This window comes from Chlorocebus sabaeus, chromosome 8 (assembly GCF_047675955.1).
Source record: "Chlorocebus sabaeus isolate Y175 chromosome 8, mChlSab1.0.hap1, whole genome shotgun sequence".
Taxonomy (NCBI): domain Eukaryota; kingdom Metazoa; phylum Chordata; class Mammalia; order Primates; family Cercopithecidae; genus Chlorocebus; species Chlorocebus sabaeus.
Window position 1 is genome coordinate 136,320,150 of NC_132911.1, and position 16,112 is coordinate 136,336,261.

The 16,112-nt window shown below is 44.8% G+C and overlaps 1 protein-coding gene across 4 annotated transcripts in view; it reads right to left on the bottom strand.

Moving 5' to 3' along the window:
- Positions 1 to 7,167: 7,167 nt before the first annotated feature.
- DNAAF11 (dynein axonemal assembly factor 11) overlaps positions 7,168 to 16,112 on the bottom strand; it is a 95,792-nt gene continuing 86,847 nt past the window's right edge. For 2 of the 4 annotated variants that reach the window (XM_073018362.1, XM_073018365.1), the window contains exon 12: positions 7,168 to 9,231. In XM_073018362.1, coding sequence (XP_072874463.1) covers positions 9,057 to 9,231 — 175 coding nt within the window. In that variant the 3' untranslated portion in view covers positions 7,168 to 9,056. The remainder of the gene's footprint in view (positions 9,232 to 16,112) is intronic. The other 2 variants (XM_073018364.1, XM_073018363.1) reach the window with 2 other exon arrangements.

A 16,112-nucleotide genomic window follows, 5' to 3' on the forward strand; every position in this document is an offset into this window, starting at 1 on the left:
TTTGAACCGAGGAGACAGAGGTTGCAGTTAGCCAAGATTGTGCCACTATACTCCGGCCCAGTGACAGAGTGAGATTCTGTCCAAAAAAAAAAAAGGCCATGCATCCCTTCATTGTTCTCTTGGGGTGCTTACTCTTGGAACCCAGCCACTCTGCCCTGCCCTGAGGAAGCCTGGATTAGCTGTATTGGACATGTGTGACCGTTCTGGCTGTCAGGCCACTTGAAGGCTGGTCAAAAGCATCATCTGCTAAATGTACAAATAAAGACATCTCCAGATAATTCCAGCCTCCAGATTCCAAATCACCCCTGATTTGTGGGTCTTCCAAGCTGAGGCATAAGAGAAAAGACAAAGTGTCCTCATTATGCCTGTTGGCATTTCTGACCTACAGAGACCCTGAGCATAATAAAATTGGTGCTTTATGTCACTAAATACAGAATGGTTTGTTAGGTAGCAATAGTAACCAGACAGCATTGTTTTTCCTTTATTGATGCAGGTGAGCAGAGTAAATAATATGGTTCTCCATAACCCTGGGTCCTGCTGCAAGGAGCTCCTGGGTCATGGTGGCCTATGATTTCTCACCTCGATAGCACGTGGACTGGCACACTTAGCCAGTGCAGCTGAAGCAAGATGATAGCTCATTATATCAAACTTCATTTCTCTCTGACAAAGCCTCCACTGGTTTACAATGATTCCAACAATGGATGTTCTTGTCAAGGATGAGATGCTTTGTGCACTTTGTTTTGCCTTCCCCTCCACCAGCAGGACTTTCACTCTGTCCCTGGGCCCTGGCAGCACTCCCCACTCCTGGCCAAGCCTGAGGGGAGCTCCCCTGGGCCCCTCAGATCCAGCACACCACCAGCCTCAGTCCACAGCACAAGCAGGGGGTCAGTGGGTATGTCACACCGGCTGTCAGGGATGGTGACAACCTTGGGGCTGTGAGCAGGGTGAGTGCTGTGGGAAAGGTGGTGGGAGGTGTGGCACATAGCAGGTTGGGGCCCAAATCTGATGTGTTCAACCTTGCCCTTGGGTAACAGTCAAAGGTGGCATTTATATCAAGGAGGGCAGAGGTTGGGGTCACGTTGGCACAGCAGATGATGGGGATTAAATGTAGACAGGGTTGAGAGAACTGGAGATGCTTTCTTTGAGGTAGCGTGTACAGGAGTTAGTTGCCAGTTGAATGTTAAATATAGGAAGCAGTGACAGTGTTTTCTAATCTGGGTGACTGGAAAGTTAATCCATAAAACAAAAGCCAGAAGAGGCAGAATAAGATGAAGTGGCAGAAAAAATGAGCAGAAAGATACTGAACTTTGTATGGAACCACGTAGAAGACATCCAGGAGAAGAGAGAGGAAGTTTAGGCACAAATTCAAAGCCTAAAATGGAGATTTCAGGGGCATCCAACCAGAGCTGGTGGCAGAAGCCATGAGACTGGGCCCTGGGAGGGGGTGCCTATGGAGCAGAGCTGGGAGGGAAGAGGCGACCCTCAGTGACCAGCCTTCATATGATGGCTGGAGGGAGCAGAGTCCTCAGCGAAGGAACATGAGAACCGGAATCATGGGACCTTGCAAGCGAATCTTCCCTGGCACCTAATATGGCTCCTCACACCTCCTAGGTCCTTGGTAAATGTGTGCTAAGTGGAGAGCCCTAGCAGCTGGACAAGCTGCAGCCGATCTCGAATACAAGGAAAACACCAGACCAAATGCAAAGAGCAATAATTAGGGAGCAGACGGAGAAGAGAACCGCTAATTTAGCTTGGGTCTGCCACCGAGTGGTAGACGCATTGGCCTGACATGCGTCAATTGCAGATGGGGTAGCACTTTCCATCCAAATGCATCAGGAAAGCTGTGACAGGCTGCAAAGGGTGACAGACACACCCCGCGTGCTGCAAATCAGCTATCATATGGAGGGCAGCCTTCCCGTGAGCGTGGAAGGAGGACACCGCCACTCAGGCCTGGGGGGCTTGAGTCAGACTCACATCTCCTCAGTGGTCACTGTCAGTGGTCTCACCCGGACATTTGCACGCCACTCACATGCAGGGGCATGCAGTTGCCAGGCTCATCATGGCAGCCAGGAGGAGAATGCAGACACAAACAGCTGTGTGGGGGACGGTGGCCGGGATGGGCATTGATACCACAGGGCCGATTCATGCTGCTCAAGAAAGGCCTGAGAAGAAAATCAGAAGGAAAAAGCATGGCATGCAGGGCGTTGGGCATCACGCCTGATGAGTTTCTTCCTTGTGAGGACTGGGAGGAGAACTGAAGGCCTCTCCTGCTGCTGGTGGTGCTCACGTGGGAGCCATAAACAAACCAGGTCCCCAGAAGTAAAAAAGGAGCAGAAGCAGAGCGTGAGAGGGTGGCACGGGGGACTTTGGAAGGAGCAGCCGGAGTGCCAGGTTCTGGAATCACTGCTTATTATCTACAAACTTTTAAGCATGAATGTTAACCTTGTCCGTGTGATCCAAACACAACAGATTTGTCTCCCACTATGCCTTCACCTTTCTTCAGTGGGGGTGGCCCTTTCCTGCCCCTGGATGAAGACTTAGGCAGATCCTGTGGCATTTCTTCTTGGCCCTTCAGCCATTGGACTCATATTCTTCATCTATATTCAGAGATGAGATTGTCCCTATAATAGTCAAAACCCTGGCATTGCCTCCTCTGTCTCCTCTCCCTCCTCAGTCCCCTTCTCAGGATGCTGAGGTTAGAAATGCAACAGAAAAGGTGGCGGCAATGTGGTTCTTCTTCTCCCTTCTCTCATCCTGCTCATGTCATGGTCTACTGGACTCTGGATATCTAGCCCCCTCCTGCAGTGTGGGAGAGGTAGAATGGGGGAGGAAGGAAGATAAAAGGGAGAATGCTGACTCTTCCCCCACCCTTCCCCATGCTGTGTGCCCAGGAAGATGACCTTGAAGGACCCCATCAACAGGCTGCCTTGCCTCTGGCTTCCAGTGGGTTTTGGTCACTGGGAAGCTTTAGCAAGAGATAGGAGGGAAGGAGGGAGTCAGGTCAAGATGTGGATTCTCCCAGCTGTCTCCCTGTGGGTGGCACTGGGCTGGCTGCCCCTGGAAGAGGGTCTCAGCTCCTGTCAGTTGCCTACTGGACTCAGCTGTCTCTCTGGGTCCTAGTGACCACCCCTTCCCTTATTCATTCAAGTCAAAGGCTAGGAAAAACAGGACCTTGACTGTTCTTAGGGGCTTGGTCAGGCTTCCTGCTCTGCAGGGTTGGGGGAGAATTGGAGGCAGTTTTTCTCCCTCTTGAGACCCTTTCCTAGCCCCTTCAGAGGTTCTCTGTTTGTCCCTGTCTCCTACATCCTTGGTTCTTTCCAATCCTGTGAGATTCCATCTTCAGTCCCTAGTGTTCTGCAGCACACTCCCGCCTCTTCTCTCAGTCTCCTCACCCCTCCAGGTAGTGCAAATGAATGGTGCCCTAGATGAACCCAGGCCATCCTTTGCTCAGGGAACCTCAGCCAGCTTTAGGAGAGGGCCACATTCTCCCGTTGCCTCAGTACAGCCCTTCTCTCGCTGTCTGGACTGATTCTGCCCACAGGATCAGACCCTGGCCCACTGTCATTTAGAAGCTTCTCAGGCATGAGTCACGTACCAGCCTGTGTACCCCCAACTTCAGGAAACACTACCCAAGGGGACACCAAACAACACAGTGGTCCACAGTTACAGTGAGGCCAGTTTCACTCTGCTGAAAGAGACTGGGATGAGAAAGTTTTAGTTTTGAACCTAGCTAGGTTAGCAACTTTACATGTCCTCTTTACCTTATCACTGTTTGTACCCTGTGATTTGTAGCTGCAAGACCCTAGCGGACACTTTCAGCATTCAATTTGGAAATCTCTTTCATTAACTGCATCAAGTCAGTAGGTGCATTAAAAATTTTTTTCATGTTACCATAGGCAACAGTTACTAAATTTTCTTCTACTACGTAACGAGGACCTCCTTTCCTCCATCAGGGAAGAGCATGTTCCTTAGTTTCCTATACATCCTCACTGAAAGCCTCCTGAGGCCTATCAAGTTTCCTTAATAGTCTTGTGTAGCCACAGAGATGTACTGCTCAGACCTCTTCCAGACAGAACCTGCCACAAGGAGTGCAAAGAGCCAACAACCTCAGGGGCAAGTGCCTCCCAGGTCCACTGCAGCATTCGGGCGGAGGCCCCCACACTCTTCAAGGCAGCTTCCAGTCAATAACTCAACATGGCAGGGCATCCAGGCTTGGCCACTTCTGCCCAACATGCCCGTCTTCTGTGACAGTCTTTGTGCTGGAGCTCCCCATTGGCTGAGATTTTCTCAGAGCTGCAGTTAGAGGGTCCTTCTAGCCAATCCTCCTTCCTCTTCCTTCTGCCTCATTTTACAGGTGTCAAGGTCACATCTAAGCTTGAAACTCTTAAGGCTTTCCATCTGTACTTCTGCTCCCCCTTTCCTTCTTCTTCCTTAGGCATTACCCCCCAGTAAATCTCTTGCAGTTCTAACTTCTTCTTAGTGTCTGTTTCCTGGAGCATCCAAATGCATCAGCCACCTCAGGGTCATTCCAGCTTGACTGCTCCCTGGCCCCCAACAATAACCATATGTCTTAGGTTTTTGTTTTGGTAAAGCCCCATCTCCAAGTGCCAAATATGTTCTGATTGCTACTGCTACCAAACGAAAAGTTACCTACCAAATTTAGTAGATTAAAACCATTGTATTTTGCCCACAATTTTGTGGGTTCAATTTTGGGAAAGCTCAGCGGGACAGTTTTCACTTGGGGTCTCTCCTGCTGTTGCAGCCAGATGTTGACTAGAACTGCAGTAATCTAAAGGTTTGACTGGACTGGACATAAAAGATGGCAGACTTGTCTGTTTGGAAGCTGATGCAGTAGCCAGGAACACCGCTGAGGCTGTGATTGGAACGCCCATATTTGGCATTTCCAGCATGGCAGTCCCAGAGTGGTTGAACTCCCATGGTGGCTGGATTCACCCAGAGCAAGTGTCCCAAGAGAACGAACCAGAATTGGTGTGGCTATGACAGCCATCTAGTGGTATGGCCGTGAAAGCCTTATGACATTATTTCTATAGGTTAGAAGCAAGTCACAAGTTTAGCCCAGATTCAAGGTAAGAGGGCAGAGACTCCACCTCTTGATGGAAAGAGTGTCCGGTAATTTGCGATGTTTTTGGACTTTCACAGTGACAAATATGACAAAAGTAGAAGCCAACACTTAGTCCCATATATAGCCACTTAAAGGCCCTATAGGACCAGCCAGCCACCTGGTGGCGAGTTGATTATACAAGAACAATTCTATTATGGAAGAGAAAGACCCTTATTTTCACTGGAAAATGCACTTATTCTGAACATAAATCTTTCTTCCTTCCCTACAACGCTTCTGCCAAAACCACCATCTGCGGACTTACCTAACAAATGCCGTATTCACTGTCATAGTATTTCATGGAGCGTCACGTCTAACCAGCAACTCAATTTCCAGCAAATGAAGCATGCCAATAGAATGATGCTATGGAATTCAATGAACTTACCCGGAGCAGCTGGCCTGATAGAACAATGAAGTGGCCTTTTGAAGGTTTAATTAAAGTGCCAGCATGTGATATAATGCTTTTTGTGGATGAGGTAATGTTCCTTGGGATATAACATAGAATCTGAATCCCCATTCAATATATGGTGCTGTTTCTCTCACAGCCAAGATGCACAGATCTGGGACCAAGGGATGGGAATGAGTATGGCCCGCTCCCTACTGCCCCTACTAATTAACGTGACAACATTTTACTTCCTGCCTCTGGAACCTGGGGCTCTGCTGGTTTAGAGAGATTGGTTCCAAAGGAAAGAGTGCTTTCATCAGAAAACACAACAATGCTGCCCCCTGATTGCAAGTGGAGACAAATCTGGCCATGTTGGGGTCTTTGTGCTGTGAACTAACAGGCAAAGAAGGAAGTCAGTGTACTGGCTGGGTGATTTCACCGTCACAAGAAAATGAATAGCTACTGCTCACGGGCAGTAGGAGAGAAGAGGGAGGGATTTAACTGAAATGCAGATAATTCTTGGGGCATCTTTTTAGTACCTCCAGTTTTGTGGTAACAGTAAATGGAAAACTAAACAGCCTAATACAGATAGGACTGTCAGTAGCATAGAATGTGCAGGAATGAAGACTGAGTTGCCCCATGACGTCAGGAACTACCCCGTGGAGTGGCTTGCTGAAGGAAAGGTAACATGAAATAAGTAGTGGAAGAAGAAGGTTATAAATATGTTACCAGCTGCAGCCACGTGATCAGCTTCAAACACAAGATCTATAGTAGTGATGGTATTTCTTCCTTGCTTTGATAAGAATATATATGTGTGTAAACACACATATCCATATATAAAAATCTGTCTAGGTTTTGGAACGCTCTTCCCGCAGATATACTCCTGGTTTACTACCTGACAGCTGGATCTCCTTGGGGAAGAACCCTGCTATACTGCCAAAATTTTATTCTGTAAATCTTCCTTCTAGCTTTCTGCAAAGGGACCCACATTTACGAAGGTGACTGTGCACTGAGAGGAAAGAAACACCCAGACATTTCAGGAATTACTGGACATTGGCTATGAAACAATGGTAATTCCTGGGGACCCAAAACAACACCGTGGACCACATATTTCCATCCACATAGGAATTTATCTATAGACGTAAATCCCTTCACTTTGTTTCTTTTTTTTCCATTCTAAAATAAGACGTGTTAATAGTGGCTAACTTTATATCTCAATAGTTAATTCATAGGATATAAAAACGAGAGCGTGACTCCTCTAGAAGAGACATAACCGTCAGTCATGGATGAATAAGGTCACATGTAGGACTCTGTATATCTTTTTTGGGAGAGGGATAATGTCCTCATCTGCTTGGGCTGCCACAAAAAAGTACCATAGACTGGGTACTTAAAACAACAGAAATTTATTTCTCCCAGTTCTGGAGGCCAGAAGTCCGAGATCTCCTCCTGACTTAGTACTATGTCCTCAGATGACTGAGAGAGAGCGGTCTCCAGTGTCTCTTCCTCTTTAGAACACAGATCCCATCATGAGGAACCAACCCTTCTGATACTATTTAATCCTAATTATCTCCCAAAGGCCCACCTCCAAATACCATCACACTGGGGGTTAGGGCTTCCACATATGGATTTTGTGAGTACACAATTATTCAGTCCATAACAGATAGCACAGTTTTGTTTGTTTAATGGATAATTGTATTAGTTTGGTCAAAAGTATAATTTTGCTTTCTCTTTCTGTGGAAGTTAAATACAGTCCTGACAAATATACATGATTTCCAAGTTGGGAGAGTGTGAGTTCTGGTGGATTATAATATGTCAAGTTGGCTAAGGCTGGGAACCATTTTCCAGAATTTCCTTCCCTATGTGGTTCCTGGGTAGAGTCGACCATGAAGAAAGGTGTTACACTCAGTCATCTCCATCAGCTGCAGTGACAGAGAGATGCAGAGGGTCAGCCTGCTGCAGCTGACCCTCGATCTCCACCGCTGCGCGTCCATCCCATCTTTCTTATTGCAGGCCTGCTGACGAAGGCTGGCTTCAAGCCCATCTACCAGAATCTTGGCCATGGACCAGAGGGGTAGCAGATAAATAGAGGCAACAATTTCAGCAGCATGATAATTTCCATAGACCTCTCCACAAACTCCCAGTCACAGTCCTACTTCAGCTTCTCAGATTCTGTGCAAGTTCTGAATTGTCTACCTGCGCCAATGCTGCTTCTTCCAATTCTCTACCTCTCCCTTCCAGAGCTTCACTACGCAGCTCTTCCCACATTTGTGTCCAATTGCATTCCTATAACCAGTCCCTCATTCTCATCACATTTTTTCTAACTGATGCATTTTGGTTATCTGCGAAACATTCGCAGAGTCTCCCACTGGAAGCCTGTTTAATAGAGAACGGCCCTGTCTGAAAAAGCACCCATCACCCTTGATCCCCTCACTCTGACTCTCCTTCACAGCTCTGAACACCACCTGACATAGTCTGTGTGTATGTATTTGTCTGCTTTGTTACTACTAAATCCCTGATGAACAGAGAGGGGGCTAGCACTGAATAGTTGCTCAATAAGTATTTGTTGAATGAATATTTGGAGAAACTGATTTAAATGCGGCTATATTATGATCAGAGTAACAGTAATTTGTCCTACAATGTGTGTGAAATATTGAGTTCATAATGTTCTAGATGAAGAAGAGGTAAGATATTTAAAAAGTAAAGAAGGAAATAGAGGAGGAAGAGTGGGATGGGGAGTAAAAAGGTGAAGAAAGAGAATAAGGAGAGAAAAGTAATTGGGGAGGGAGGGGAAAAAGGAGCAGGGAGGAGGAGAGAGAGGAGAAGGAGAGGAGGAGAGAGAGGAGAAATGGAAGAAGGAGAGAGAGGAGGCTCTCAATGAATGGCTGACACTGTACTAAGTGCTTTCTGCCGTTTATCTTGAGACAAACCTGTGAGGCAAGTGTTATTATTCCCAGATTATACATGAAGCCACTAAGGCTCAGAGAATTAAAGGACTTGCTGAAGGTCTTTACAAAGTGATTGAGCTGAAATCCAAACACAGGGTGTCTGGTTTACAAACTCGTATTCTTGCCATTATACCGTGCCACCAGAGAAAGCAGACACATCATGAGAAGGAAAATGGAAATGCTGTTTAAAATCATATTAAAGTATTCCAGTTGGGTCTGAAATTACAGGTTTAACTTCTAAGCTTGACCAATTTGCTGAAGTACCAATTTAATACTCAGTCCTTTTATCTATGAATTAATACTTTCTATAAGTAGACAATTTTGGGATTTATAATCAATGTTTTATGCAATAGTTCTATGATCTTACTAAACATTTTCAATACCAACCCTTTATTATAGGTAAATGATGAGTTATAGCATTTAAGACATACATTTTAATTTTAAGCTAGCTTAAGAATATTACTATGCAAAGTAAGAGTTAAAACACTGGAGTAGCGATATTGACAAATAACTCTGTGTTAATTCCAGGAATAATATGCATGTGGCCTCTACACCAACCAAAACTGGACCTGGTGGGTCTCAGCCAGTGGCAACGCAGCCAGATATTTCAAATCAGCGGAGGCACTTCAGGGTTGTCTTCAAAGGTTGGGTCTTCCTCGCTTGGTATAATTTTGGGTTCAGGTCGTCTTCTGGGTGTGTGTTTTTTCTCTTGAACTATGTTAGTCACATCAGGGAATGAGTGCTTGCTAGGATCTACTTCTAGTTTCTCCATGTCCTTGCTTCTACAATAACAAAAAAAGACAAACAGAAAGGGATACTACATCATTTAAAATTTCAAATAGATTCAACTCACCCATCCATTTATTCAGCAAACATTGGCAAGTAATGTCCCTGGAACATAGAAATAGAGAGAGAAAGAGAGAAAGAGAGAGAATGTCCCTAGCATCAAGAAGCTTAGAGCCTTGTAGATTCTGACCTGTGGAGAAGAAAAGTGCTAAAAAAAAAAAAAAGAAAAGAAAAAGTCACTGGGCTTCTGCTAGTGCACAGGCAATTGGAGGAGATGTCACCTGTGAAACTTTACCTCCCTAAGTATTTGTATTTGATAACTGAAATGATACAGCAAGCAAAGCCCTACAGCCAAGATTAATAACTGAATCCTTCCAGGGAGGTCTTATTCCTTAATGCAGCTCATCAGGCTTCTGAACCCTCCTGCTTCAGACAATCTAACTTGTAGGGGTTTGGCAGGGGCATCTACACGACAAGTTCAGGTGCATAGCAAAGTGCAGCCCCAGCAACCTCTCCTCCCACAAGAACCTGTGCCTTCTGCACTCACTCAGTTCCCTCGGAAATAGCAAGCATGAAACAGAAGAAGGGGGCACCTCGGTTGGCCAATGTTCCCAATATCATGGTCAGATAGAAAACTGTAGGTAATCAGGTCTCTGGACTCCATTCCCTGCAATTTTGATTCAGTAAGACCGGAGTTGGGCCCGGTAGCCTGTATTTTTATAACACTCCCCCAAATGATATTGATAATCAGTCAAATTGTTTTGGAGCCACTGCACCATTCATTCAAATGTTCATTGAACAGATACATGTTAAATATCTGTGATATTCCAGGTGCTGTATAGGCACCAGGGAAACCATGGTCTGTGCAAACAGACATGGTTCCTGGTAATATCTAATAGCACAATGTGGCTTGAACATAGAATTTATGACACTGTCATATACCTGTTTCATTATTTGTCTGTTTTCACACAATACTTATATCTTTGATGCAAAGATTTTGTCTTTTTCATCTTTTATCCTAGGCAGATGGCTGTATTGAATAAATGTTGTTGAATAGGTGAAAAAAAACCCATTATTTTTCTATTGGGGAAATAATGAAATTATATAAGAAATTATCTCTGACCTAAAGAAAATCACAGTCAGTTGAGTCCAGGAGCTCTAAACTGATGCCTTCAGACTAAGCTCATCCAGTGAACACCCTCTGTCAGGGGAGGAAGGTTCCATTTTCTTTTGAAAGTGTTAACTCTCTATTGTCTTTGCAACCATCTCCCTTCATTTCTGTAATCTGCCTAGCCCTTGAAGGCATTTGAGTTTTTGATCCTCCACACTATTTTGACTAATACACAAGGACCTGCTGAAGAAAAAATACAAAATATACAAAGAATATGAAATAGTATATTCAGAAGTCCAAATAGCTTACCATAAACTCCATATGCCACAGGAAGGACAAAAAATGGAAAGGGGCTTGTGTAGCCTCTGAAGGGGTGAAACAGGTGGGAATTCAAAGATGCCCTGAAAGATGTGAAGGAATGTGGGTGAGCAGTAAAGACAGAATTAATGCTCCAGAGAAATGAATGGTGCTGTGGTCATGTCCTGAACATACCTTCCTCTCAGATGCCTCGATGCCACAGTATTCACGGAACCACCTGCCTTTAAAAGAATAGAGTTTTGTGGTGTCAGCTATGATGCTGCTTATTCTTTTCTGCATAGTCAGTCATCATAAGGTTGGTGACTGACTGTGCAGAAAACAGTAAACATGGCAGACCAGAGATGACTATCTTTAGAAGGTAGGCCTGCAAGGTTGGCCATTGGCTGGTAAGCTGTTCCCTACAGCCACATGAAACTTTCCCTAAACAATAAGGGTAGCTCACTATGCCTTGTAATGTGCAATGTGTGCAGTCAATTTGGTTTATGCTTTCCTTCTGGGACTGCATAACATTGGCACCTGCTAGGCAGAGAGTGCCTACCACTGGCACCCAACAAAACCCTGAGCATTCAGTGTCTAATGAACTTCCCTGATGGACAACATTTCACATGTGTTGTTGCAACCCATTGCGGGAGGAATTAAGCATGTCTTGTGTGACTCCACAGGGAAAAGACCCTTAGAAGCTTGCACCTGGCTTTTTCTGGACTTAGCCTTTTGCTGATTTTGCCTCCTATTCTTTTGCTGCAATAAATCTTAGCCATGAGTGTAATTATATGCTGAGTCCTGTGAGTTCCTCTAATTAATCTCTGAACCTGGGGTCATCCTGGGGACCCTTGACACACTGTCTTTTGTTGAGCCCCATGCTAAGGTCTTTACTTGTGTCATCAAATCCTCAGACCCAGTGGGAGGACAAGAGGAATAGTCAGCCAAGGTCCCACAGATATACACAGGCAGAACTAGCTGGGAACTGAATCCAAATCTCTGGTATTAACATCACCATACTGTTCCTCATAGAAAATGAGGTACCAAACACACAGCATAAAGAGGGGTTTTCTGTTCTTGACATTTGGCACATAAGCTTATATCCATCAAAACAAACAGTTCTCCAGGTCAGCATGAATATTGAAACCAACTGTGTTACGACACAGTAAACCCACAACCTGCTAGGCCCTCTTTCGTCTCATTTATTTCTTGGTAATCAAGAAACAAAGTTCATTACTACAAGTCAAGAGGCAGTAGAGCGTCTAGGGTAGCTTGCAAGATCCTGGCTTCTACCTGCTAAGCTGTTGGCCCTTGTGAGTTACTCAGCCACTTTGTGCCTCAAAGACCTCATCTTTAAAATAGGGATGATGACAATGAACATAGGGCCGCTGTCAAGATCAAATGAGTTCATCCATGTAAAGGACATAGAGAAGTGCCAGAAACACAGCAGGCATTCCATAAGCATCAGTGCCATGTAGGAAAAGGGTGGCATCAGTCAGTATGTGCTAGGATATGGGTAAGAGTTGGTAATGCAATTCACTATGCTTTTCAGCACACATCTTTTAGGTGTCTAGTGCTGTAATCAGTGCTAGGAATGTAAAGATGAGTAAGACATGGTGTGTGCCCATAATCAAATGAGGAGGACACACATATACTTGGCTATTTTTCACCAGTGTGGCAAGGGCTCTGCAAGTAGGAAAAACAAGTCAGGTTAAAGCACAGGGAGACATCATCACCAAGGCCTGGAAGGAATTATGGTGGGAATCATAGAGTAAGGGAACTTGGCACCTGGCACTGGGGGCAGGGTGGAGGTGGTATTTTCCAAGATTTTGAGGAGGAAGAACATTCCAGAGAGGTAACACTGACAACAGGTAAGAAAATATTTGTTCTGCTTACTCTTAGCCTGATACCTTCAGAGACTGAGGTACCCAAGGTGGGGATGAGGGAAGGAGTGGGAGTGTCTGGCCCAGTCCAGTCAGGGTAGGGCCTGGGTAAGTGAGGGAAGCTTGGATGGCTGGGTAAGGTAATCTGTTGAGGAGGCTGCCTGGAGAAGTGTTTAAGGTAAGACGCTGAAAGTCTTTGGCTCTGTGGCAAGTGCTGGTGCCACAACTCTTGGGAACTGGGGCATCTTGACCATCACATTTTTCTTCTCACTTTTAGATATTCAAGCAGTAAGGAGTATGTTTATTTTTAGGAAAATTAGAGATGGATTCTTCAAGTAAGGGAATGATGCTTAACAACCTATTTATTATATTTAGTGTCATGTAAATATAGTTAGAAAACAGAACACTGACACTACTTCTTGTTACTGTCCTGCTGTCTAAGTTTCCAATTTTTCTTTAATTGCTATTTGTCACAACAAGATAATTTACCTTTTCTGTCACTGGCTCCTCACAACTTATGTACCCATTCATTCAATAAGTGTTTACTGAGTACCTACTATGCACCCAGGTTTGTGTGTGTCCTGGAGACTGAAAATGAAAACTGTCTTCCTATCCTCAATAACCTTACTAAGAAGATAAAATAATATTATCGTCATTAGGAAAAAGAGATGTTATATGGTCATTTTTGTACTTAAAGAAGCTATATGATGTGTGCCCAAGTGAGACAATTTGATTGACCAAATTGACCCATTTGTTTTGGTGAACTGAAAGGGATGTGTTGCTGTTTTTAATCATCTCTCAATATAAGTTGGGTATCCCTAACCTGAAGTTCCAAAATCCAGAATGTCCCCAAATCTAAACCTTTTTGAGCACTGACATAATGCTCAAAGGAGATGCTCAATGGAGCACTTCAGATTTTCCAGTTAGGAATGTTGAACTGGCATCATGCAAATATTCCACAATCTGAAAAAATCCAAAATAAAAAACAAGCCTGGTCCTAAGCATTTTGGATAAGGGATACTCAACCTGTATGTTCACAGTCTTATCTGATGCTCACACCATCACTGAGCCCCACATCCCTTCCCCACCTCACTGATGCAGATGTGGGAGAAGGGAGAGGGGCAGGGGTCCATTAGAGGCTGAAGCTGAGGGTCAGGCTCAGGATTGGGGCAAGAACAGATATTTCATTTATTATGTGGTGATTTTAATACATTTTAAGCCTTTTTATTGAGTGCAATACATGTATAGAAAAGTGACCAAATCATAAGAGTGAAACTTTCATTAATTGAATGCACCGTGGATTAAGAAGCAGAACATTACCAGCATTCTAGGAGCTCCTACTGTGCCCTTCCAGCCATGATGTCCCCACTGAAACCTCCATCCTGGAGGCAACCATTTTGCCTACCAAGCCTTCCTTCTCACGGAGGGTGCAGTATGAGGATTTGCTATTTGAAACTCCAGAGTTCATCTGTGACACTCAAGGAAAGGCCAACAGAATACAAAGATGCTGACCTGGGGTCTTAACTGCTAAGCTGCCGAACCACCTACAAAAGCACCTTCTTCCAGAATAATTGTTCTTTGAGGCAATAAAACATCCTACATTTTTAAGTCCATTTTAGGTATTCTATTACTAGTAGCCAAATATATCCTGATACAAGTCAGGTCCAAATGTCATCTATCAGTACAAATAGAAACATAGGGAAAAGAATGCCAACTTCTCCCTGGGAACCAGGAATCCCATAACCTAATGTGAATCTTTACATAGGTAAATTAGACCAGTTATGACTAAGTTTTTATAATTACAGTTATAATTTAGTATAGTTATTCAGTTGTACAAATAATTAATAATGATGTTAATAACAATAGCCACTGATATTGACACGGTAGTTTAAAATTTTTTTTCTTTCAGATGGAGTCCTGCTCTGTTGCCCAGGCTGGAGTGCAGTAGTCCAATCTTGGCTCATGGGAACCTCCACCTCCTGTGTTCAAGTGATCCTCCCACTTCAGACTCCCAAGTAGCTGGGGCTACAGGTGCACACCACCATGTCTGGCTAATTTTTGTATTTTTAGTAGAAACAGGGTTTTGTTGAAAGTTGGCCAGGCTGGTCTTGAACTTCTGACCTCAGGTGATCTGACTGCCTTGGCCTCCCAAAGTGCTGTGAACTAAATCACAATAGAGGATTTCAATTACTCATGGATCTCTGGAGTCAGAAACAGTGAGCAGCTAAGCCCGGGGCACTTGAGGATCATAGTAATCTCCAAAATAAAGAGAACAGGGGCCTTTTCTCTATTGTTTTCCTTAATGTCAGAGGACAGATGCCCATCCCTGGTCTTACCCACCACCTGACCTTCAGAAACATCACCTCTAGAATCCAGTAAGAATAGCTGGAAGACTGGCCGGGCGCGGTGGCTCAAGCCTGTAATCCCAGCACTTTGGGAGGCCGAGACGGGCGGATCACGAGGTCAGGAGATCGAGACCATCCTGGCGAACACGGTGAAACCCCATCTCTACCAAAAAATCCAAAAATAAACTAGCCGGGCGAGGTGGCGGGCACCTGTAGTCCCGGCTACTCGGGAGGCTGAGGCAGGAGAATGGCGTAAACCCGGGAGGCGGAGCTTGCAGTGAGCTGAGATCTGGCCACTGCACTCCAGCCTGGGCAACAGAGTGAGACTCCATCTCAAAAAAAAAAAGAATAGCTGGAAGACAAAATCAACAGATTTACCATCATGGAAGTAAGCAAGAAAAAAGAAAATGCCTAAAATCAATCACTAAGTGCAAAACACATCAGAGATTCATTCCTTTTATCAAAAAACATAAAGAAAGAACTTTTTTCTGGTGTCCTAGTAAGCTAGCATATTTGGACCAAAGACTCCCACCTCCCACTGAAAACTTTCTTGAGATCATGAAAGACTTGATAAGATCACAAGGAACTACAAGGTCAGAAATCAAGGAAAGTGGGAACTCAGGAGGAGGAGCAGAGGCCTGAAGCCACCTTGCCCTGAGAGCAGTTGGGGAGCCCTTGAAGTTGTGCTTTGGTCAATCTGACCTTACGGAGTCTGAAGACAGAGGCCAAGGCCCTGAACATGCCAGGTAGGCAGTCTAATGGGACACCCTCTCCATAGTAAGGGTGCAGTGCCAAAGAGCTTCTCTTGTTTTAAGAGTGAACAATAAGTAAATGCCCACTGCTCACCTCCGCAAGGCACTTTGAGGAAAGCTGCTTCAGTGGAGCCGAGGAAAACTGAGTTGTCACCACAAGCTAGAAAGTTTATAGCAGTTTTTGGTTAAAAATCCTCAATCTTGAATTTAGATGAAAGTGGTTCCAAATTGGCAGTGTTTTTCTCTGCAGCACATGCCAATGTTCCCTGGCCAAGTACCTCCCAGGCCTCTGAGGAAGCACCAGACTATTTTCCTAGGCAGTGGAGTGTGAAGCAAGTTGCCTGTGCACTGGTTACCAACTTGCCGGAGTCCAGTAAAACAGAACACCCCCATACACAACAGGCTGCAGGAAGCAGATTTATTCCTTATAGACAGGCAGGAGAGAACAACAGAAACCATAGGTGCATTGGGGGCTGCACCCCAAAGCTC